The sequence below is a fragment of the Piliocolobus tephrosceles genome, chromosome 12 (genome assembly GCF_002776525.5).
Source record: "Piliocolobus tephrosceles isolate RC106 chromosome 12, ASM277652v3, whole genome shotgun sequence".
Taxonomy (NCBI): domain Eukaryota; kingdom Metazoa; phylum Chordata; class Mammalia; order Primates; family Cercopithecidae; genus Piliocolobus; species Piliocolobus tephrosceles.
Genome location: NC_045445.1, coordinates 51,168,758 through 51,194,220, shown reverse-complemented (window position 1 = coordinate 51,194,220; position 25,463 = coordinate 51,168,758). Strand labels below are relative to the sequence as shown.

The 25,463-nt window shown below is 39.8% G+C and overlaps 1 protein-coding gene across 1 annotated transcript in view; it reads left to right on the top strand.

Annotated features, from left to right (window-relative positions):
- The window catches only part of RAB40AL (RAB40A like), a 160,525-nt gene extending 150,896 nt beyond the window's left edge, over window positions 1–9,629 (top strand). The window contains exon 12 of the mRNA XM_026451665.1: window positions 8,578–9,629. Coding sequence (XP_026307450.1) covers window positions 8,650–9,486 — 837 coding nt within the window. The 5' untranslated portion in view covers window positions 8,578–8,649 and the 3' untranslated portion in view covers window positions 9,487–9,629. The remainder of the gene's footprint in view (window positions 1–8,577) is intronic.
- The last annotated feature ends 15,834 nt before the right edge of the window (window positions 9,630–25,463 follow it).

Here is a 25,463-nt window from a genome sequence, read left to right as displayed (position 1 = left end):
CTCCCAATGCAATCCCTCCCCCCTCCCCCCTCCCCATGATAGGCCCCGGTGTGTGATGTTCCCCTTCCCGAGTCCAAGTGATCTCATTGTTCAGTTCCCACCTATGAGTGAGAACATGTGGTGTTTGGTTTTCTCTTCTTGTGATAGTTTGCTGAGAATGATGGTTTCCAGCTGCATCCATGTCCCTACAAAGGATGCAATCTCATCCTTTTTTATGGCTGCATAGTATTCCATGATGTATATGTGCTACATTTTCTTAATCCAGTCTGTCACAGATGGACATTTGGGTTGATTCCAAGTCTTTGCTATTGTGAATAGTGCCGCAATAAACATACGTGTGCATGTGTCTTTGTAGCAGCATGATTTATAATCCTTTGGGTATATACCCAGTAGTGGGATGGCTGGGTCATATGGTACATCTAGTTCTAGAATCTACAAAGAACTCAAACAAATATACAAGAAAAAAACAAACAACCCCATCAAAAAGTGGGCAAAGGATATGAACAGACATTTCTCAAAAGAAGACATTCATACAGCCAACAGACACATGAAAAAATGCTCATCATCACTCGCCATCAGAGAAATGCAAATCAAAACCACAATGAGATACCATCTCACACCAGTTAGAATGGCAATCATTAAAAAGTCAGGAAACAACAGGTGTTGGAGAGAATGTGGAGAAACAGGAACACTTTTACACTGTTGGTGGGATTGTAAACTAGTTCAACCATTATGGAAAACAGTATGGCAATTCCTCAAAGCTATCTGTTCTTTAAAAAAGAACCTTTCTATTTATTTGCTTACAAAACTGGATCTTTCATCCTTTGGAGAGTGCCTTATGGATTTTGCTGATTGAATTCTTATTGTGTTGTTTATTAATTTCCTCTAGCCCCTCTTATTTTTTTTAAATTGGTAATTAGATTTAGAAGTTTGATCAAATTCAGCTTATTCGGCCTGAATACCTCAGAAGTGGTGTCCTTTATTACTAAAGTGTCAAATTAGTAGGCTCATTGGCTCTGGTTTTCTCTCCTCCTGTAACCTTGAAATTGATCACTGTATTTCAGTGTTGTCACCCTGATCCATCCATTATAAAATTTCCGGTAGCATTTCATCATAAGATATTTGAACCTCTGAAGTAGGCACCCAAAACCTATTTAATAAACTAATTAGATGTAGACATAGGAGTATGCAAGGAAACAAAACTATGTATATGACCTGTCCATCTTTTTGTAAACATATGAATATTTCAAAGAGAGTTGTGGTCATACTGTACTTATTGTTTCATTATCTAGTTTGAGGAAAATTTTGTTTCTGTTTATGCAAATTGTGCCTTTTCATTGGAAGAAAGAGAGAATGCTCTCACCTGGTGCCCAGAGTCAGAATTGCAGAAATGAAAGTCAACCAAGAGCTTGGAAAGGCATAGGAGATTTGAGGGGAGTAAGGGAGGCACATGTATTCTATTGTATAGAACTGTAGAGAACAAAGCTTTCTGGAATTTCCTATATGCGTGTGTCCAGAGCAATGAATATGTGGGCATCATAAATATAATCAGTTCACAATTATAGTGTTTTTTGTTGTTAACATTTTGAACAATGAAACTTCCACATTTAGAACACTAGGGAATTGCAAATTTATAAAACAAATATCCTCTATCTCCCTCCAATGCAAATATACTGATTTATTAAATAAATGTTTTTAATATACTATTTTTATACCATGGCATATGAACATGATTCTTAGTCAATAAATGTATTTCTACACTATCATTTTGTGACTATGGTCACAGATTTTCCTGATTTACAAAACATTATCTTAATGACCTTGTCACATTATTAACTTTTTTATTGTTTAAGCCATATGAAACATAATTGAAATGTATATTAGAAATTAAAAATATTCTGTCCAAATATTCTCCATCTCCATAATACAAAGATAGCCTGTATTAATTTACTGGTATCTATTCTCCAGATCTTTTTCTCTCCATGTAGTATACTAACTTATTTTTAGCCACACACATACCTATAAACCCATGTAGAGAGAGATAGCTACATATATTTTCACAGTGGAACCATATACTGCATTATAATTTATGACTTTGCTGATTGACTAAATCTGATTCTTTTTCATTTTGTGTGTGTGTCTACAAGTGTTTTGGAGAGATTAATATTGGTTTTTATTGCATTGTCTCTTGATATCATTGACCTATTTCTGTAGTTTAAGAGTATTTCATACACAGAGGATAAAAACCTAGATTAAACATGCATACAGCATTTATATATTAACCTATAAAAACTACCTTATCTAACATTTGTAGTGTAACTTGCGTGTTTAACTGTAGTGGGTAGAATTGTGTTCCCCTCAAAACATGTCCCAATCCTAACCCACCCAAACTTTATTTAGAAATAGGGTCTTTGTAGATATAATTAAGTGAAAGATCTCCAGAAGTAAATATCCTGAGTGTAAGTTGATGCCTAACTCCAATGACTGGTGTCTATGTAAAAGAAAGCAGAGGGAGATTTGACACACGCAAGGAAGAAGGCCATGTGAAGATTGAGGTAGAGATTGGAGTTATGCTGCCTCAAACCAAACAAAGGAGGAGCTGGAAGAGCTAAGAAAGGATTCTCCCCTAAAGCTTTTGGAGGCAGTGTAGTCCTGCCTACACCTTGGTTTTGTACTTTGGGCTTTGGTTTTGTACTTCTGAACCATGAGATAATGAAATTCTGTTGTTTAAATGTGCAAAGTTTGTGATAATTTATTATGGTGGCCGTAGGAAACTATTCATTGGCCGATATCCTATTTTTCATATCTACAGTGATACTAATGCCAGTAATATATGTGAAAAGAACTTAAAATGACTAACATTTCTTATGAATCATATGCTTTTAATGTATTGAGTCAGTCAGTGCTCATAATTGTTTTACAAGGTAGATACTGTGACTAATCCTTATTTTATAGATGAAAAACTGAATGACAGAGAGAATAAAGACTTTGTTTGATACTGCATAGTTAGGGAGTGGGACAGCTTGGATTTGTGTCCAGTACCTCATGCTCCAGAGCCTGTCACAGATTTGTGTTAAGTTTAAAGAAGCGACTGGACAAGCATGCATATTTTATGAGTTCATTAAAAGCAATACTCAGTATGGTAATATACGTAAACAAAAAACTGGACCTAGTGACCAAAAGGGAGATTGTAACCTTAGTGAGATCATGTTCATTGCAATCCTGGGGACAGAAGCCACAGTGCAGTGGAGTAAAGAGTAAATGGGAAGTAATGTTAATAGAGAATGTAGAAAATGTAGACAGTTTTTTGAAGGAGAAGGAAAAGACAGAGTCAAAGAGGGAGAGAGGGAGGGGAGGGAGAGGGCAAAGGAAAGGGAGAGGAAGGAAGAGAGAAGAGGGGAGAGGAGAAAAGAAAGATATCCTGTGGCTGAATTGAATTGATGATATATTAGGCCATTCTTGCATTGCTATAAAGAAATGCCTAAGACTGGGTAATTTATACAGAATAGATGTTTAATTGGCTCATGGTTCTGCAGGCTTACAAACATTGCACCAGCATCTGTTTAGCTTCTGAGAGGGCCTCAGGGAGCTTTTACTCATGATGGAACCTGAAGCTGAAGTATGTATGTCACATGATGAAAGCAGGAGAGAGAAAGTGGCGGGGGCGGGGTGGGGGAGTGCCACACACTTAACCAGATCTCAGGAGAACTCACTATCACGAGGACAGTACCAAGCCTTGAGGAATCTGCCCCCATGATGCAAACACCTCCCACCAGGCCCAACCTCCAATATTAGGGATTAGAATTCCACATGAAATTTGGCAGGGACATATATTCAAACTGTATCAGGTGATGAGGAACAAAAAAGGATGTTTAAAACAATTCTTTGGAATTTGAGAAAGTTTAAAGTTAATTTGAAGAAACCATCTCCTCTCAAATGTGAGCCACGAAGTTACCCATATATTTATTTGAATTCTTACCCTCTTTCCACTTTAGTTAATGAGACACCTCCAGTAGACTAGTATGCTTTTAAAGCTCAATACACATTTAGTTATTACCTAATGAAAGAATAGAAAATTGTGTTACAGAAATTCTTGTAATCCCTAGATTTTTGCCTCTCAAGGAGGCAGCGGGTAACTGAAATCCTCTTGTGATGTAGCTAGATACTGTGTGATCTGAGAACCTTGCACTGTTTACTGTAAAATGGGTCTACAATATTCCTATAAACATATTAAAATACTGAGCAGTGCTGGAGCACTCATTAGACAATCGCCACTCCTTGTGTCCGTGATGTGATCTGTCATGGAGCTCACCAGGTGAGTTCACAAACACGCCTGCCTTACCACCATGGGGAAGTGGATTTGGGTCTGCTCAGAGGCATGATGTTGAATAGCTCTTGTGAACTTTCCAAGCACCTGAGAATGCAGAGACCTTTGGTCTCTAAAACTTCGAACTTAAGACATTTGAGAGAGAGATTTGCTTGTTCTTCACAATGTTTGTGTTGTCATTAAGGAGAAACAATGAGAAGTGATTTTTCATGATGACTACCTTAGCCTTGAGGCTCAGCCAGTCCCTCATGCTGTGTACCAATACTTAAAGGCCACTCCCTGCTGTATATTGTCAACAGATTTTCTCATTTACCCCTCAGGACTGCTCTGTAAGGTTGGTATGGTCAATCCCATTTCACAGCTAACCAAGCTCAGGCTCACAGAGCCTAAATCACTTTTCCAAATAAGCGGCAGGATTGGAATGAGGTTCCATCCCTCACCTTCCCTAGAGGACTCTGATCACCCCCTTTTAGAAGATGGGTTTCCAGAGCTTGAGAAATGGTCAGATTCCATTCCCCTGCTATTGTGATCCCATGGGTTCCCACTCAACAACTTCTCTGAAGATGACCGGGGAAGTGAAATCCTGTACTTTGTGCCATGAGATCTGGGTGTAGGGCCACATAAGAGGGCTGATCCCTAAAGTGGCAAGTGGGCTTAGGCAGAAGCTTAGGTGTTGGCCTTGGGACAGGTGAGCTGGAGAGAAGGAAAGAAACATGCACTGAATTACTGTAAGCAAATGCACTTTACACCTCATCTCCTTTAATCTTAACTGCTATCCAAGGTCATTATGACCATTATTCAAATTAGGCTGCTGCCTTTAGAGGAGTTTATGTAAATCAGGGAGACAGCTTTGTTGTTTCCTGATCAGCACAAACTCCGTAATACTCTAAACTTTTATCATTTTCTCTTCATTATCCCAGGGCCCTGAAAGCTCTAATCTCCCTCCAGGCTGACAGTACCTGCTCCCCAGGTGTTTTTCAGTGTTTTTTCTTTTGAAATTTAAGATCTGTATAATTTTAAAGTCAAATTTTGAAGTTTAATTGGGTTAGTATCCATGATTTGTGAAACATAGTAACAAAATGGCAACTATTTCAACAGAGAATTTAAATGAAATGTACATGAACAATAAACATACTAAAATATGCCAACCCCTCAAGAACTAATAAAATGCATTTTAAAATCTTGAGAATTTATAATGACAAGATACAAAAGATAAGTACCATGATTGCACTTTTGGAGAAGACAATGTGTGTGTGTAGGTGAACGTGTTGATGTGCACCTCACCTACAGGGACATGTCAGGAGAGTATGCACCATCCTAGAAACAGCAGACCCCTTGGGGTTAAGGAGTGGGAGTTGACCAGTGAGAGCTCAGGTTAATTTTGATTTATCAGTATGCTCTTGTATACTGTTTGAAAATTGGATTTGGGAATAAAAGTATTTTGATGAAAATTTGAACACACAAAATACTTTGGAACAAATTGTCAAAGTTAAGGTGTACATAATGTTCATTAATTTGAAAAAGCATTCATTATATTCTATTTTATTGTGAAAGAAGTAAATAACAAGTCTAATTGACAGAGGTTTTGTGTGTGTGTGAGTGTGTGTGTGTGTCATCTAGCTCTACCACCCCAAATACACAGTCATGGATGCAACTTTATCTTTAGTTGCAGAGGGAATTGGAACCAATATCAGTTTCATATATTCTGGAACATGATGGATACATGGAAATCGCTACTATTAGGTGAATAATTCCGGAAAACTGTGGCTGGTACCTTGGAGCTACCCTCCAACCTCCGTCCCTCCCTCTTCCTGAGTCCCCGGTTTGAGATTATCAGAGCTGCGTTTCTGTCTCTGGCCACTAGGAGGCATCACAGCTATCTCTGTTTTTGTACATTTTGCAGTGACATGTTTCAAAATAACTTGTTTACTTTGGTTCTAGTTCTGTTTGGAAAATTCACTTGTATATTAAAGCAAGTCCATTTGCTGTTGACCCCCAAATCTACATCGCATTCACTGATTTATCATCTCTTCCGTTCTCAGTATAGGTTGAATTGTCCATACTGTCAGAGGGGGAGGGGGCGGGGGGGGGGGGGGTGCCCCTCCCAGAGAGCAAGGCATTCACTCTCCATAACTCTTTCCCTGTACAGGCTTCTCAGACCTTCTCACACTCTCTCTCAGTCTTCCCCTCTCCAGGACACTATAGACACAGTTCCCCAGATGCTGCTCTATTGCCTCCGACCTCTCTCGGTCACCTTTCTACAGCCTTGCCACTGCTACCTGGTGTTTCATTGTATGGATGCCCTGGAACATATGTTTCTACATTTACGCCGATCAGTTTTTTTCTTACTGGCATGGGGAACTGGATTTGTGTCTTCTTGGAGGCATGATGTTGAACAGTTTTTGTGAGATTATGAAACACACAAGAATGTAGAGAACTCCATCTCTAAAACTCTGAAATCAAGGTGTATCAGGGAGATTTGCCTTCTTTATATGGATGTCTGTGTTCTCATTAGGAGAAACAATGAGTAATGATTTTTCACGATGCCTGCCTTGGCCTTGAGGCTCAGCCAACCCCTACTGCTATGTCTCAACATTTAAAGGGCCATTGAAATCTCCCACTCCATGCCATATACTCTGGACAGGTTTTCCCATTTATGCCTGGGAACAACTCCGTAAGGATGGCATGGTCAGTCCCATTTCACAGATGACCAAGCTCAGGCTCAGAGAACCTAAGTCGCCTCTTCAGGTAAGTGGCAGGATTAGAAAGAGATTGTATCCCTTACCCTCCCTAGAGGACCCTGAGCACCTCCCTTTTAGAAGATGGGCTTCCAGGGCTCGAGAAATGGTCAGATTCCGCCATTCAGATTATGGCAATGTTTTTAGGGGGAGTTTGTGTAAATTAGGGAGACAACTTTGTTATTGTTTGTTCTGTATTGATGCATACTTTAAAAAGATTTCAGCAATGCTGTAGCAAGTAACCTCTTACCTGGATATTTTGTACATGTGAAAAATGTTTCTTACATGCTTAAACATCTATCGCTTGGGGCTTGATTTCAATAACTTAAACTCCCTTATATGTGTCTGAGCATTCTCATTTCTTTAACCATCTTTGTACCTGTTGTTATAATATTTAAATGTATTTATAACTGATAAGTATGTTTCCATTTCCTTGATGTATTTGGTCCCTCATCCCACCCCCATACCCAGACACACACAGAATTACTTTTTACCTTTTTCTTTTGCAAATTAAAAAAAAATTCTTATTCAGCTTTTTCTACATTTAAATTTTGTCAAACGATAGGTGATAAAAGTATATTTAGATGGTTTTATTTGCATTCCTTCAATGTATTAGTGAGCTAGAATGCTTTTTCTTATGATTATTGGCCATTTGCGTTTTGTCATCCATGAACCATTTACATATTTTGTCAGTTTTGTTGTTTTGTTATAGGAGCTGTACATGTGTTAAATCTAAAATCCTTCACTGATGGATGCATGCGTTATTTCAAGACATCTTTCTTGGGTGAATATTATTTATGAGACACTCTAGCAAAATCCATATCCTAGATGTCTCTTCTGAGATCTTGGCTCTTATATTTATGGGAGATGTCCACCTGCAGCAAGAAAAGTATTAGTGCCCATGCAAACATGCGTGGCTTGTCAAGGATCACATGCACAGACAGTTCACACTTACTCCTAAACCCTGCATGGCCACAGAGTAAAAAGGATGTGTGGTGCATTATATGAGGAGAGCACCGGCTCAGGATTGTGATTTCTGTGATCTCTACACTAACAGCAAGATTTTTAAAAATTACATAACATTTCTGAATTTGCCTTTTCTCATTTGTAAAATGGTAACAATCATAGCTACCAAAGACAATTGTTCTGACATGTAAAAGAACAAATTATTTTAAGCGTCATACACAGCGTAGGGTACATACGGTACTCCACACATCTTAGTCCCCTTCCTATTTCATACCTGTCCTTACTTTAAAGGAGATTCCTTTGACATAATCCAAAAGGCATGGTTACATAACGATCACATGGAAATGTTAAGAGAAATGTAAGGTTTCAATGATGAATTAACTGCTGTCTGTGTCTCTACTCTGTTTTGGATAAGGAAAAGTAAAACAATCGCTGAAGCAGCTTACCAGGGTTTGTAAAAGAAAACCATCAAAGCCACCACCTCATTTCGCTTTATTTCATAAACTTCGCCATCCCATTTTTTATGTTCTATGTTAATTTCTCAAGAAAAATAGGCCCAGCACTGCCTCTGCGTGCAACCCTGCTGGTCTGGCCCAGGCGCGGGGCGGGGCCAGCACGATGAGCGCCCCAGGCAGCCCAGACCAGGCCTACGACTTCCTGCTCAAGTTCCTGCTGGTGGGCGACAGCGACGTGGGCAAGGGCGAGATCCTGGAGAGCCTGCAGGACGGCACAGCCGAGTCCCCGTACAGCCACCTGGGGGGAATCGACTACAAGACGACCACCATCCTGCTGGACGGCCAGCGGGTGAAGCTGAAGCTCTGGGATACGTCGGGGCAGGGAAGATTTTGTACCATATTCCGCTCCTACTCTCGTGGTGCACAAGGAGTGATCCTGGTCTACGACATTGCAAACCGCTGGTCTTTTGAGGGTATGGATCGATGGATTAAGAAGATCGATGAGCATGCCCCCGGTGTCCCTAAAATCCTGGTGGGGAATCGCCTACATCTGGCATTCAAGAGGCAGGTGCCCAGGGAGCAGGCCCAGGCCTATGCTGAGCGCCTGGGCGTGACCTTCTTTGAGGTCAGCCCTCTGTGCAATTTCAACATCATAGAGTCTTTCACGGAGCTGGCCAGAATCGTGCTGCTGCGCCACAGGTTGAACTGGCTCGGGAGGCCGAGCAAGGTACTGAGCTTGCAAGACCTCTGCTGCCGCACCATCGTGTCTTGCACGCCTGTGCATCTGGTAGACAAGCTCCCGCTCCCCATTGCCTTAAGAAGCCACCTCAAGTCCTTCTCCATGGCTAAGGGCCTGAATGCCAGGATGATGCGAGGCCTCTCCTACTCCCTCACCACCAGCTCTACCCACAAAAGGAGCAGCCTCTGCAAAGTGAAGATCGTCTGCCCACCCCAGAGCCCACCCAAAAACTGCACCAGAAACAACTGCAAAATTTCTTAAGGAAGGCACCAAAAGGAAACAAGCTGGAATCGCTCCAAGAAAAACTGAATGGTTACACCTGGAAGAGGGAAGATGCATTCCAGATTCAAAGAAATAACGTTTTCAGTTTCTCATGGGAACAGTGCTGCTTGGGAATGTGTGTGATGCCTTCCGTCAATAAAAGCACTTTATGCAGTTTGACTTTGAATTTCTACGTGAATGTGCATGTGTTTATAAAGGGAAAATTAGTACTTTGCTCAACTCTTGATAACAGGAAATTTTGAATGTTACTTATAATCACACTGCATCTTTTTCCTTAACCACTTTTGTAAGAATGGTGATATGGCAGTGATGAGTATAAATTCAAGGGAATTTGAGATGCAATGATAGTGAGATCATTCTGAGTCATTGATATTACAAGAGGGGCCTTTTTGTGTACCTCCTTTTTGATGTCAAAGCACCAATTTATAAAACACTGCAGATGCATATAGAGATTATATGTAACAGACCTGTCCAGTTTGTGCACGAAATGGATTTGATAAAGTTTTTGCTATGTTATTTTACTACATTTGGGGATTAATAAGTGATTTATATGTATGTTTTTCTGTAAATTTACTTTTTTGTACAAGATGTTCTACAAGATACGAAGCTAAGGGAAGAAAATGCCAAAGATATCTCTAGTTACGTTGAACATAGCCAACATGGTTTCAATGGGTCAGTAAGAAAAAAGCCATTTCAGTAAGGAATGAAATAGGTACTTATTTAAGAAAATGTTTCTTAACAATAAAAAAGTATATATTTTTATCTTTTGCTAAAATGAAAAGAAAAAGAAAAATATGTATAATGTAACCCCGCAAGATGAGGCTTTGCAGAAAAACAATGCAATAGAACATAGGGGACCAGGCCCATTATAAGACCTTAGGTGAGTCATTTCCCCTGTGCTGGCCAGTTTTGGTTAACACCTCTCAGATCTATATAGAGGTTAATGAGATCACATCTAGGAAAGCACTTCTGAGACCTTAGATGGGAAGGAAAGAGAAGTGATTTCCATGTATTTACTTTCCGATTTACACTGTGGATTATTATAATAATCGATATTGGATAAACTGATTAAATGTAAGTCCTTGTACTCTTTTGTAATTGAATGACTATTTATTTGTGCATTGTCATAGGGTGGTTGTAACATAAAGTCCCACAGAAGGGCAGTATCTCTGGCCTCAGGGAGCCATGGGGACTCACCCTTCCTGAACGCTGGCACTTTTCTATCTCATGAATTTCTCACAACATTCCTGGGAGGTAGAGGATATAATCTCTACACCATCCTGTAGCTGAAGAAACAGTGATGTTTGCAGGTTAAGCAACCTGGCTGGGGAGCATCCTGCCACTAAGTGGAAAAGCAGGGACCTGCACCCTATATGCCCCCAGGCAGACTGATGCTGAGCTGCACATCACACCATAACCAAGTAAATCTTGCTTTCCTGCCGACCCAGGTCACTACTGAAATCTGTATCTTCAGCTCTGAAGCCAAGCTCCCAGTTCTGTCTCTCTTCTGAAAGACAGAGAGCCTTGTCAGACCTAAGTTTCCTACTCTGTAGACAAGGGAGTGTGTCTGGGCCATTGCTTTAGAAACTGGAGTCTGCAGACAGTTCCTGTGTCAGGAAGAATATGCACTTTAGAGGGACAGGGGTCATGCTGAGGATGAATACTTGAAGGAGCAGTCCCCAAACACATGCAGATGGGGGACACATAGAGTCTTTAATAGAAATTACCAAATCAACCTGGAAAGAGGTTGTACCAAATGACATCCCCACCACCAATATGAAACAGGGTAGACTTCCCCGCATGCCCACCTTATTGGAATCCTGAATGGTTTCTTTTTATATTTGGCTGACATGACAGGTGGAAATTCTTTCATTGTCATTACATTTAATTTGATGTTCAGATAACTTTAAAAATGCCCTAGTATACAAAATGCTCAGATAATCATCATTGCATTATATTTTTATTGCAAAACGGTCCATTTTCATATGTAGCCTAAAAACAATGAGCAACAGGCACCTGAGTCTGCACGTTCTAGAGCTACTGCTGGCATTACATTTCCAGGGTGTGTGTGTGGCCTCTGGGTGCTTCTAATGACACTGTTTTCATAGAAGGGGATTAAGAATGTCTCTCCATGACGTTGGTTGAGTTCAAGTTCGGAGAGGATCTGGATCTGCACTTTGTGGATTCTTTTTGAATGACAAAAGAGCTGGACCACAACACGCTTCTGAGCAGGCTGTAATCTTTTCCCCATTGTGGAAAGCAAGCCTGTCTGAGACCTCACCTGTTCAAGTCAGGGTGGATCACTGCAGGATGTAAGGTGTGGAAGTCGGCCTAAATCTGCTTCTGAACACTGAAGCTGGGTGCTCCCATCTTGCTGCCATCAGTTGCAGAGACCTGCAAAACTGCCTGCTCTCAGCCACTAATGCCACAGATTCGGTCAACTGTGTGAGAACTCTGTCCTGAGAGAGAAAATACCATAAATTACCAGCAGCTGTTTGACATATCTTCCTTCCTTCCTTCCTTCCTTCCTTCCTTCCTTCCTTCCTTCCTTCTTTCCTTCCTTCCTTCCATCCATCCATCCATCCATCCATCCATCCATCCATCCATCCATCCATCCATCCCTCTCTCCCTCCCTACAGTTAATAGACATTAAGGCCAAACTCTATACAATCCCTTTTGTGAAGTTTTAGCTTCCCCAGAACAGAAACAAGGAAGTGAAGTATGGAAATAGGGGCGTGATGAATTCAGTTTGTAGATCTAAAAAGAGATGACCCCTTCCTCTTAATATTCAATGTGACAGAGTCTCTTATCATTGATAATTTTAAAACATAATTTAATACCCTGGACCCCTCTCTACATCCACAGTTACAGTTCTCTTTACATTATTCTCTCCATTGCAACCAAAGTTCTATGAAGAATTCTCAATACTCAACTCATTCCTCCACCTCAGTCCTCATTGCTCATCTAATGGTGCTTTGTTCCCCCACCCCGCCACTGAAATGCAACCCGCCAAGGTCTACAGCCACTTCTTTTTTCATGCCTATCTTGCACACTGCCCCCACCCACAACCTGGGAAGCTGGATTTGGGTGTGCTTAGAAGCATGATGTTGAGTAGCTTGCATGAGACAATGAAATACTTCAAAATGCAGAATCCTTTCTTTCTCTAAAACTTTGAACTTAATGCATATTACAGAGATATTTGCTTCCTTCAACCAGATGTTTGTGTTCCCATGAAAAGAAATCAAGAATGTTGAAATAAACATCCTAATGTTTTCATCTGTATAATATTATTTCAGAAGTTTTCTTATGCAGGTACTTAAAAATTTATTCAGAAATGTATGTATTTATATACTTATCTTCAAAAGATAAGGTTCATCCTACATTTAATATAACTTGCTTATTTCACTGAGAACATACCTCAAAGTTTATTGATTATGAATAAACATGAGTCTATACCATAGGGATAGTAGAGATACTAATGGCCAGTAAAGACAAGAAAAGAAATTAAAATGGCTAAAACATATGCTTTGCCAAGTCCTTTTTAGGCACTGAGTCATTCAATTTTCAGAGCACCCTTCCAAGGTAGAAACTGTTACTAATTCCCATTTCATAGGTGAAAATCTGAAGTACAGAGTGAGTAAAGACTGCCTGAGACCACACAGTTAGGGAGAGGGACAGCTTAGATTTGTGTCCAGTAGTACATCATGCTCCAAAGCCTGGGAGACTGTCAAAGCTCTGTTGTTAGGTGAAAGAAGCAGTCTGCGCAAGCATGCGTACTTTGGGAGGTTACTAAAATGAATACTTTGTATATTAATATATTTATATGAAAAACTAGATGAGAAAAATGAGAAAAGGTGGATGATTATGACCTTGGTGAGAGGACATTCATTGCAATCATATAGACAGAAGATATAGTACAGTGGGATAAGCAATCAAAGGGAAATTAGGAATGTAGAAAACCCTTTTCCAAAATTTGAATTTAAAGGTTATGCATGTGTGTGTGTGTGTGTGTGTGTGTGTGTGTGTGTGTAATATAAACATTTAGTAATTGACAAATGAAAGAATAGATAATTGTGTGTCAAAGGTATGCCAGTAGTGCTAAGATTTTTGTCCCTCAAGGAGGCAGCAGGTGGCTGAAATGCTGGTTGCTGTGGCTGGCTAATGCATGACCTGAGGACCTGTGTGCAGGTGGCTACAGGACAGGTCCAGAATTTTTCTATAAATATATCAACATAGCAAGTAGCCCAGTAGCAGCCTCTGGGCAAACACCAAACCTTGCATCCCTGGTGCTATCTGTCTCTGAGCTTGCCAGGTGAGTTCCCAGTCATGCCTATCTTGCACACTGCCCCCACCCACAACCTGGGAAGCTGGATTTGGGTGTGCTTAGAAGCACGATGTTGAGTAGCTTGCATGAGACAATGAAATACTTCAAAATGCAGAATCCTTTCTTTATCTAAAACTTTGAACTTAATGCATATTACAGAGATATTTGCTTCCTTCAACCAGATGTTTGTGTTCCCATGAAAAGAAATAATTAGATGTTTCCCTAGGGTCCTACAAACGTGAGCAATAAATATAATTTGTTTGTTTTTCTTTTGGAGTATTTTCATTAGATCTAGATACTTCTATGTTTGTCTTGATTGACTCTATTGCATTATTTTATTTGACCTTCAAATAGTTTTATCTTCGTGAAGTGGGAGCCCCTCTAGTTTGGCTTCTGGTCTTTTTGACATGTCTTCTGGTATGTTAGTTGGGTCCAGAGTCATCAGCTACAATTCCTACTCAGACCTGGAATAAATCATTTCTCCAAATAACCTGATTCCTTTTAATGGGAAATGTTTTTAGTAAATTCAATCTGCAGACTAGGGTTGCTTATTGCTATTAGATTGGTCATTGTTTCTTGTCCTTTTCTGTGCATGGATCCAGCAAATATGTATTATGTTTTTCAGGGAATACACATGATTGTCTTCCATCCTGGGCTGTTCCTCCATCCCTTACATGCAGTCATTTTGATCAATTTTTTTTTTTGAGACAGGGTCTCATTCTGTCACCCAGGCCAGAATGCAATGGCACAATCACAGCTCACCAGCCTCTCCACTCCCCAGGCTCAAGAAATTCTTCCATTTCAGCCTCTGCAGTAGCTGGGATCACAGGCTTGCATCACCACACCCAGCTATGTTTTTCTTTTCAATTTTTAGTAGAGAGGCAGTCTTGCTATGTTGCCCAGGCTATTGATCAATTTTTGTTTTAATATTCAAATTCATAATATTATAACCAAATGTAATATTTATATTAGACTTCTCCTATTTCATAGGTGGCATATTCTACATTAGTGGAGTCCAGTAGAATTTCTGTAGAGGTGAACATATTCTGTGTCTACACTGTCAAACACAGTAGCCACTAGCTACCTGTGGCATTGAATATATGAAATCCGGTGAATGCAACTGAGGAACTAAATTTTTAGTTTTATCTAAAATAAAATATATCTAAAATACCTTGTTTAAATAACCACATGTGGTCAGTGCCTACCATATTGAACAGCAACAGCTCCTCACATTTTTCTGTGCCTTGCTTCTTTCACTTAATAGTATATCTTGAAAATCATTACATGGCAGTAGAGAAAGAGGGTCATCCTTGCTTGGTATACGTGCATTGTATTCTAGCATGTAGATGCACCTTATTCAATCCCTTATTGGTGGACATTTGTCTTATTTATAGTCTTGTCCTGTTACAAATTGTTCTTCTAGGAATGACCTTGTTCTTCTACCTTTTTGTCTTTTTGAAATGTATGTTTGGGATAGATTCTTAGAACAGAGATTGCTGGTTCCTGGAGAAAACACCTGTACCTCATAAAATAGAAAGGGAACAGGGAGTCCAGAGTGACTGGAGTGAAGAGTGGGGGCCTCCCAGGGGAGCGGACAGGGCTCTGAGATAACTGACTGGGCACTCCAGGTCTGAGGCCATCCAGATTTAGGACTGATTGTGGAAGAACACATTTGCTTCGGTGAGATGCTGCATGTCACCTTTACACCCTGAAATTACACAAATTTGGTGAGAACAGAAGTGTCCTGAAGACCTCTCACAGGTCCATGGGCGCAGGAAGGAAACAGGAGCATTGAAAATAGTGAAGTGGTTGATGTCAGTGCCCTAAGCCTTCATTAAAGTGAGAAGCAAATGTCAAGAGGAAGGATTTACCACTAATTGGGTCCTCAGGCTGTGTGGAAATCATACACCCACTATAGTTTCTCTCCGACCCCAGGTCCAATGGTCTCCCATCTGCCAGCATGTTTATGCCTTCCTCCTGGAGGCACATTCTTAGCCAGAGCACTCTCTCCAGGAGGTCACACTTTCCATGCTTTCATTTGTTTTCTCCTTGTATCCTCCCTGAGATTTTTCATGAGGCTTTTCTCTGTTGCCTCAACTCCTTTCATCAACTCAGTGAGTTGTATCACAACTCAACACTGCTCTGACAAGTTTAGGCACAATTTAACACTCACCTATACTATCATTTACATGTTACATCTTTGCAGTTATTTTTGTAGAGTTAAATTTATGGTCCTACCCCAACAGAGCTGCATATGTTGACAAAATGCCCCCTTCTGCTTAGGCAGCTCTGTGCTGTTGTAGACTCATGGCTTACCATAATTTGCTCAAATGGGCAGCTTTCCTGTTGTCCATATTACATGACCTTTGCAACTGTTTTCTATAGAATCTCTGTGCAGGATTTCCTCCTGGGATGTGATGGTTTATTTCTGGATTTTAGTCATGGTATCTTCACATGTTCCCACATGCAAAATTGACCCTATCACTCTGCATCTTTGTTGGATGCCTTCAGTGATTTACTAGGTGGGCCCACAATGCCCCTTTCATTTCTCTCTAAATTCATCTCTCTGCCAACTTACTCAAGGTAGGGAGTAAAGAAGATGCAGGAGATGATTCCTGGGCTGCCCTGAGTCCTTTAACCTGGGGGAAGATGCATTTAATACCCAGGAAGTGGATCTGACAAAATTCGATTGGTGGTGTTAGCACAGTTTATAACATCTGGAAAACACTGCATTCAAAGGGAGATATTTTTTAAGAGAAGAGAAAATGTCATTTGAGGCCAAAGTAACCTACTGCCCAATGTGGTGATATTCAGATCCTGTCTATTTAGAATATAAGGAAAATATGTACCCCATCCTAGGATATATCTCACAAATTTATTGATTAATACATTCATGGGTGACAATGTGCCCTGAACAGCAGTAAGTGCCTGAGTGCCCAGCTCTTTCAATGGCATGGTCAATAAAGTCCTGTTAATATCTGCCACTTATAGTATAGTCTTCAATATTTACATATATTGAGGACGAATCAGATCTTGTACTTCCTGCTTCAACCGTCAAACAGAATTTGGATATCTCAAGAGGAATATGGAAATCTATTCTATTGAACTGTAATAGTGTTTTTTTCTGTTGTTCTTTATTCCTTATAGATGTTTCTGGACTCTTTCAATTATTATTTTGATAAAAGGGATTTTAAACTTTTAAAGACATTGGAAGTTGGCTCAGCGAGGTGGCTCACACCTGTAATCCCAGCACTTTGGGAGGCCAAGGTGGGTGGATTACAAGGTCAGGAGTTTGAGACCAGCCTGGCCAAGATGGTGAAACCCCATTTCTACTAAAAATACAAAAATTAGCTGGGCATGGTGGCATGTGCCTGTAATCCCAGCTACTCGGGAGGCTGAGGCAGGAGAATTGCTTGAGCCCGGGAGGCAGAGGTTGCAGTGAGCTGAGATCACGCCACTGCACTCTAGCCTGGGCGACAGAGTAAGACTCCGCCTAAAAAAAAAAAAAAAAAAAAAAGTGAAATTATAGTAACTAAGGAACTAAAGTGATGCAGATTTATGTCCTAGCCTATTATACTGGATGAAAACAGAAAGAACTTTAAAAATATTCATCTCAATTTGCTAAATAATACATATAAGTGGGCCTGTTTGTGTATTATATATATTATATATAAATGAGTGTATTTATCTCATTCATATATATATAATTTGGTAGATCTTATTCCTGCTTCTACTTAGATATGTGACCCAATAATAGTGAGTTACCCCTTGTGAACCTGAACTGGGGCATCTGTAACATGGGCATATTGATACATACCTCGCTGAACTGTTGTGGGAAGAAAATGTACAATGCTTAAACCTATGTGAAGTGTCTAACATGTAATGCTACAACAAATATATATATTGGCTTTCCCTGTGTTTTCTCTTCTACAAAAGACGTAGTTTACATGAACATCTCCTAGAGGTCAATTAGTGTTGAAGCAGCAGGAAATAAAATGTTTACATATTTCTATGAGAGAAAAGCTTTTCTGTCTTTTCTTTGTAGAAGTTACCTGATGCGTGGAGCGGAGGAGAAAGAAAATAATTTCCTTATTTTTTATTTGATGTCCTTTTCTAACATCTTCATTTACCTTCCATTTGGACATTTTAATAGCAACCTCTCATTGAGCCTCAGAAAGGAGACAGCACAGAATGACAGACCATGAAGACGGGTCTTCTGGGAAACAGATGATATCAGGAGACCTGGGTCCCAAATACCAGATCTGTCCTTATGTACAGGACCATGGGGAGTCACTTCTGTCCTGGCCTCAACCCTTTCACAGGAAAAGATTTTATTTCCCAATAGAGGGGAGGTGTGGTTTTGGAGTCAGATAGAGTGGGTGGGATATTTGGGCACAATTAATAATTAATTTAATGATCTTTAGCAAATGTTAGGTCTGCAGATAAATGAAATCCATGTGTAATGCATATACATTAAATATGTCTGCATAGATAATCAAGTGGGAGGTAATTCACAAAAATGATACATTTTTAAAAATTAATCAGCCATGGGGTTATTGCTTAATTTATCTCTGGAGCTCATTATGTTTCCTAAAATTTCAAATTAGTAGGAATCTCCTTTGAATTCAGAATCAAATATAGAAACAGTAGTTTTTATTAAATATTTCAGAAATACACAAAATTATAGAATATAAGAACCTTCTATGTTAACATAAAACATCATATGCAATTAAAATTCACTTTGAAGTGTTCTCTGATTACATTAGTTTCCTTCTTCCTCGCAGGTAACCACTAGGCAAAATTTGGGGTTTACATTTTTAAGACATTTCTCTATATTTTTATTATATTTGAATAGATCTACACACGAAATATGGTATTTTTAATGGTATGGCTTTGTGAACTGAAATATCACCAATTTATAAATTTTTAAAAGGATAGCTTTATTTCTTATAAAAGATTACAGCCTGCAGAGTGGCCATTCTGACGGGCTGGGAATGTAGCCATTGGAAGAAGCCCAGAAGCAGACACTTTGAGGGAGTGAGAGGTTAAGACAGGAATTTAAGCTGAAGGGGTTGGACAAAGATACATACACAACATGTTATAGGAGGAGCTATGAATATTTATGAAGGGAGTCCTGGCACATGGGTATTGAACAAACATGTATGTTATACATATGGACCAGGTTCACCTTGGGGTGGAGACTTCACATTTAAATGTATCACAATTAGGCCCTGTACGTCAAAAGAACTTTTCAGAACACAAAGGCACTCAAGTCCTGCCCTCTTTAAACTGGCCATAACCGGTCCATGGTTGGTGATCTTCTAATCAGAAGAAAGTTATCGAAATCAGTCTCTTGTCCAATCAAAACTGTAGCCATTGCTGGTGGAACAGGGGCTGGGGATCAGCATCTAGTGATGGATGAGCTGCAAGTTGTTTTAATATTGCTTATCTTGAGGCCAGTACTTGTTTAGCTACTGGAGAAAAATGAAAAGGAAAGCTTGTGTCAATTAGAACGCAGTTTATTCTTCAAGTGTAGAGTGTGTGACTTAACCCTTTCCTGGCATGGCCTTAGGTCTTATTTATAATTTAATATCTTATTGCCACAAAGAGTCTGTTCTGCCAGTCTTATGATCTCTATTTAATATTAATGCTGGTCAATTGTTGTATCTAAACCACAAAAGAGAGGGAGCATAACAAGTTGTATCTGACCCCACTTCCTGTCATGCCTAGGAACTCAGTTTTAAGGATTTTTGGGGGTCCTCCTGGCCATGAGGAGGTTTGTTCAGTCAGTTGAGGGGCTTAAGGTTTTACTTTTAATTTACATTTTTATCTCTAAATGCATGACTACCTCATGGAATAAGAGGAAGGAAGAAACATAAGGAGAACAAATACATGTTCAGATTTCAACAGTGGGATTTGCCATACATGCCTACATGTCATGTATACTCTCTTTCCAACTTGCCAAAACAGGCCCATTTACTTGGTTTATATGCTGTAGGGAGCATTAATAAAATCTGCAGATATATTTTCAAGCCCCCTTTTTTACCCGATGTATTCAAGCACCTAAAGTTTCCCTGGAGTGAACTAGCCTAAAGCAATGACTTAGTGTATTCTTTAATGAAACACCTTCTATTTGTCCAGACTACTTGTATTTAACTCAAACTGTAACTCATGTGGGGTTACCCTGTACATCTGGAACCTCATCTGAGCCAAGCTGATGAAAGAAGACAGTGATTCCCTGTAGTTAGTTTTCATATGTCCAAACTACTATCCAAATCCCTTGACTGGTTTAGGGATGCATCTCATTTAGAACCTGATCTCATTTTGTGTGATGGTTGTTTGACATGAGTAGACTTTTCCATTTCATTTATTATTTTTTAATTGCACAAGAAACGCACTTCACATGTGTTACTTGATCTTGTGGACAGAGGCCATAGTGCAGTGGGATAGTCAGTGGAAAGTGGAGAATATTAACAGGGAATGTAGAAAACTCTTTATGGAACTTTGAATGTAAAGAAAAAGAATGTAAAGGAGACAGAGAGAGAAAGCAATAAAGAGAGATAGAAGAGATCTCCATCATGTGGCTGCAATGGATGCTGGTAAGTCCAACGAATTACATTTGAAAATCTTAAATTACTTGAAACTTGATCAAGTTTAAACATTAATGGGCAGCTAGAAAAGTTCAAAAGAAAAAATAATGGGAAGGAGCTATCTCATCTCAAATTTAACATTTGAAGTTGCCCATATATTCATATCCTTTCTTACCCTCTCATTTCCAATTCAGAGCTAATGAGATGCCTCCACTAGGACAGCATGAAATCTGAGCTCAATAAACATTTAGTTATTACCTAACACAAGAATAGACAATTATGTGTCAAAAAAAAAGCTGCTAACTATTGGATTTGTGCATCTCCAGAAGGCAGCAGGTGACTGAAATCCTGGTGTGATGTGGCTGGATAATACATGACCTGAGGACTCCTGCACTGATGACTGCAGGATGAGTCCAGAATTTTCCTATACGTACATTAAAATACTAAGTAGTCCAGAGGAGCCATTAGGCAGACATCACACTTTGCTTACTTTGCTATCTGTCACTGAGATCACCAGGTGAGTTCAAAGACATACCTGTATTCCAGGCAAGGGAAACTGGATTTGGGTCAGCCCAGGGGAGTGATGTTGAACAGCTCTTATAAGCTTCCGATAACACCCAAGAAGTAGAGAAACTACTGTCTACAAAACTTTGAACTCAACGCATATCACAGGAATATTTGCTTTCTTCAACTATCTATTTTCTTATAAAGGGAAGTAATGAGAAATGATTTTTCACAATGCCTGCCTTAACCCTGAGGCCCAGCGAGTCCCTACTGCTGTGTCCCAACATTTAAAGATAATTGAAGTCCAACTCCATGCCATATATTCTCAAGAGGTTTTCTCATTTACCCCTCAGGACAGCTCTGTAGAGATGGTATGGTCAATCCCATTTCCAAGCTCAGCCTCACAGAGCCTAAGTCACCTCCCCAGGAAAGTGGCAAGATTAGAATGAGGTTCCATCCCTCACCCTCCCTAGATGGCTCTGGGCAGCCTCCCTTTAGAAGATGGGCTTCCAGGCCTTGAGAAATGGTCAGATTCCACTCCCTGGCTATTGTGCCCCACAGGTCCCCACTCCACAACCCCTCTGGGTGATGAGGAAGACAGAGGAGGTGAAATCTCATGCTTTGTACCAAGAGACCTCGGTGTAGGGCCACACGAGTTGGCTGATCCTTGAAGTGGTGAATGGGCTCAGGCAGAAGCTCAGGTGTTGGCCTTGAGACAGGTGAGCTGGAGAGAGGGAAAGTAACATGCACCGAACTACTGTAAGCAAATGCACTTTACACCTCATCTCCTTTAATCTTAACTGCCATCCAAGGTACCCATCACTATGACCATTATTCACATCAGGGTGCTGCCTTTAGGAAAGTTTATGCAAATAAGAGAGACAGCTTGTTCTCTCCAAATCAGCAGCTAACTTTGGAATACTTAAGGTATTTTTCTGTTTTGACTTGATGCCTCCAGGCCTGTTAATGCTTTAATCTTCCTCAAAGGATAGTACGCACGCCTCAAGATGTTTTCAAATGTATTTAGTTTTCTATAATCCTAAGTATCATTCAAATCACCCAATATCACCATTATTCATATAAGGTTACTGATTTTAGGAGTGACTAAGTAAACCAGAAAAATGCCCTTGTTATCTCCCTATCAACAGTTAATTTTGAATTATTTTAAAGTTTTTCTCATTTTGTCTTCATGGTTTTGGGGCTGGGAATGATCTTATCTCCTTGGGGTCTGCCATTACATGATCCCAGAGTATTAAACTTGTTTTTTTTTTTTTTTTTTTGAGATGGAGTTTCACTCTTGTTGCCCAGGCTGGAGTACAGGGGTTCCATCTCGGCTCACTGCAACCTCTGCCTTCCGGTTTCAAGAGATTCTCCTGCCTCAGCCTGCCAAGTAGCTGGGATTACAGGTGCCGTCCATGCCTGGCTAATTTTTGTATTTTTAGTAGAGATGGGGTTTCACCATGTTGGCCAGGCTGATCTCGAACTCCTGACCTCGTGATCCACTAAACTTTTTTTTTTAAATTATGACCCATATAGTTTTTAAGTAACAGTATTATTGATGTTGAAAAATTCTAAATGAAATAAAAATTTATATATCCCAGAAAGTATACTTTTAAAAAATAACCTAGATAAATGGATACACACAAATTGTGACAAGTATGTGAAAAATTCCAGAATACTGTGCCTGCTACCATTAATTAGATTCCACCCTCTCTTCCTCCCTCCCGTCTCCTGCCCCAACTCTTCTCCCAGATGTGCAATAATTTCTCTGGCCACCAGGAGGCATCACAGCTATATTCACCTTTGTCGTTCTTTTTTAATGAACAGAAGTGCATTTTACGGAGTAATGAATGTTATGAAAATATTTATTATAATAACAAGTCTGTTTGGAAAATTCACATGCATATTAAAAACAGTCCTATTTGCTGTTTACCCCAAATCTACATCGAATTCATTGATTTATCTCTTCTTCTCTACTCTGTAGATTGAGGTGTCCACACTGCAGAGGGGTCCCTTCCAGAGAGCTGGGTGTTCACCCTCCATTACCCTACCCTTGTACAGGCTTCTCAAACCTCTCACTCCCTCTCACTCATCCCCTCTCCAGGACATTATGGACGCAGCTGCCCAGGACCCACTTAGGCACCCCTATCCTCTCTCAGTCACCTTCTGCCTGCCTGGCACTGACCTATTAATGCTAACTAATGATTGCCAACGTGCTCCAAAGCTGTCTGATGTTTCATTGTTGATGCCATACATATATACAGACTTATTTTACACCTATCATCAGGTTTTTTTCCGACAGAATTAGAATTACTCAGTAATCAGTTTCATAAGCTAAGTTTTAAGGGAAGTATTGTTATTTTTTGCTCCTTGCAGACCCTTGATGGAGGAGTTCGATAATGGTGGTACCGTGGTGCCCTCTCGTGACAGAAGGCGGAACTACAGCTAGAACATCGCGAGCAGGAAGGTGGGAGGGTGAGGCGGTGGCCCAAGCCCACCGTACAGAGCTTTCTGGAACTCTGGGTGGCAAAGCGGACATTCTCAGTATTCCCAGGGATATTGATGGGCTCAAGACAGAAATCGTTGTCTCTTACTGTGCTGAAAAGAGAGCTCTATATCAGAAGAAAAAGGTCATTTTAATTTTTATTCTTTGACCACTGGAAAATCAGACTTGTATGAGGGAAAAATGGATCCAGACTACTTGTTCGAGTCTTTGTACCCCTCTTTAAATCTTTATTACCATCTTTTCATGGAAATAAATTTCTATAACTTTCGAAATTATGTTACAGTATACGTTCGATATTTTTATATTAACTGGTGTTTCATCGTAGGATGCTGTAAACTTTATTTCCCCAGTATCCTAGTTGTAAAAATTAAGTTCCCTTACCGTAGTTTCTATAACAGATGGTATTTGTAACACTTGCTCATATACACAAATGTCTTGGCAAGAATTTCTTAATAAGTTTTTGAAAGCATCCTTTTAAAACCTCAGATACTCTAAAATTTTACATTAGTATAATGAAATCAGAATAATATTTATCAGATATACTCCTAATATCCCAGTACGAAAGTTATTTCTTTTATTTTTATATTCAAGTATAATTCATTTCTTTATTCACTTAATACTTTTTTAACTTTTACTTTAGGCTGGGGGCTCAGGGGTATATTTGCTGGTTTGTTATATAGGTAAATTGCATGTCACAGGGGTTGGGTGTACAGATTATTTCATCATCTAGGTAATAAGCATAGTACACGATAGGTAGTTTTTCAATCCTCTCCCACCTTCTACTCTCAAATACACGTGCCCATGTGTACTCAATGTTTAGCTCCCACTTAGAAGTGAGAGCATGTAGTATTTGGTTTTCTGTTCCTGTATTAGTTCACTTAGGATAATGGCATCCAGCTCCATCTATGTTGCTGCAAAGAACATGCTCTCATTCTTTTTATGATTGTGTAGTATTCCGTGGTGTATATGTACTACGTTTTGTTTATCCAGTCTACCATTGAGGAGCATTTAGGATGATTCCATGACTTTGCTATTGTGAATAGTGCTGTGGAATGTGTGCATGTCACTTTATAAATATATATATATATATAGTAGAAGAATTTATATTTCTTTGAGTATATACCCAATAATGGGATGGCCGGGTTGAATGGAAATTCCATTTTAAGTCCTTTGAGAAATTACCACACTGCTTTCCACAATGTCTGAAGTAATTTACATTCCCACCAGAAGTGTATAAGCATTTCCTTTCCTCCACAACCTTGCTAGCATCTGTAATTTTTGACTTTTTAATATTAGCCCTTCTGACTGGTGTGAGATGGTATCTCATTGTAGTTTTGATTTGCATTTATCTAATGATTAGTGATGTTGAGCATTGTTTCATATGCTTGTTGGCCACGCATATGTTTTCTTTGAAAAGTATCTGTTCATGTTCTTTGCCCACTTTTTAATAGGGTTGTTTTATGTCATATGTTTGTTGAAGTTTCTTATAGATTCTGGATATTAGTTCGTTGTTGGATGCATAGTTTGCAAATATTTTCTCCCATTCTGTAGATTGTATGTTTACTCTGTTGATAGTTTCTTTTGCTGTGCAGGAGCTATTAATTTAATTAGGTTCCATTAGTTAATTTTTGGTATTGTTGCAATTGCTTTTGGTTTCTTCATCATAAAATATTTGCCAGGGCCAATGCCTAGCATACTATTTCCCAGGCTTTTTTTTTTTTTTTTTTTTTTTTTTTTTTTTTTTTTTTTTTTTGAGGCGGAGTCTCGCTCTGTCGCCCGGACTGGAGTGCAGTGGCCAGATCTCAGCTCACTGCAAGCTCCGCCTCCTGGGTTTACGCCATTCTCCTGCCTCAGCCTCCCGAGTAGCTGGGACTACAGGCGCCCGCCACCTCGCCCGGCTAGTTTTTGTATTTTTAGTAGAGACGGGGTTTCACCGTGTTAGCCAGGATGGTCTCGATCTCCTGACCTCGTGATCCGCCCGTCTTGGCCTCCCAAAGTGCTGGGATTACAGGCTTGAGCCACCGCGCCCGGC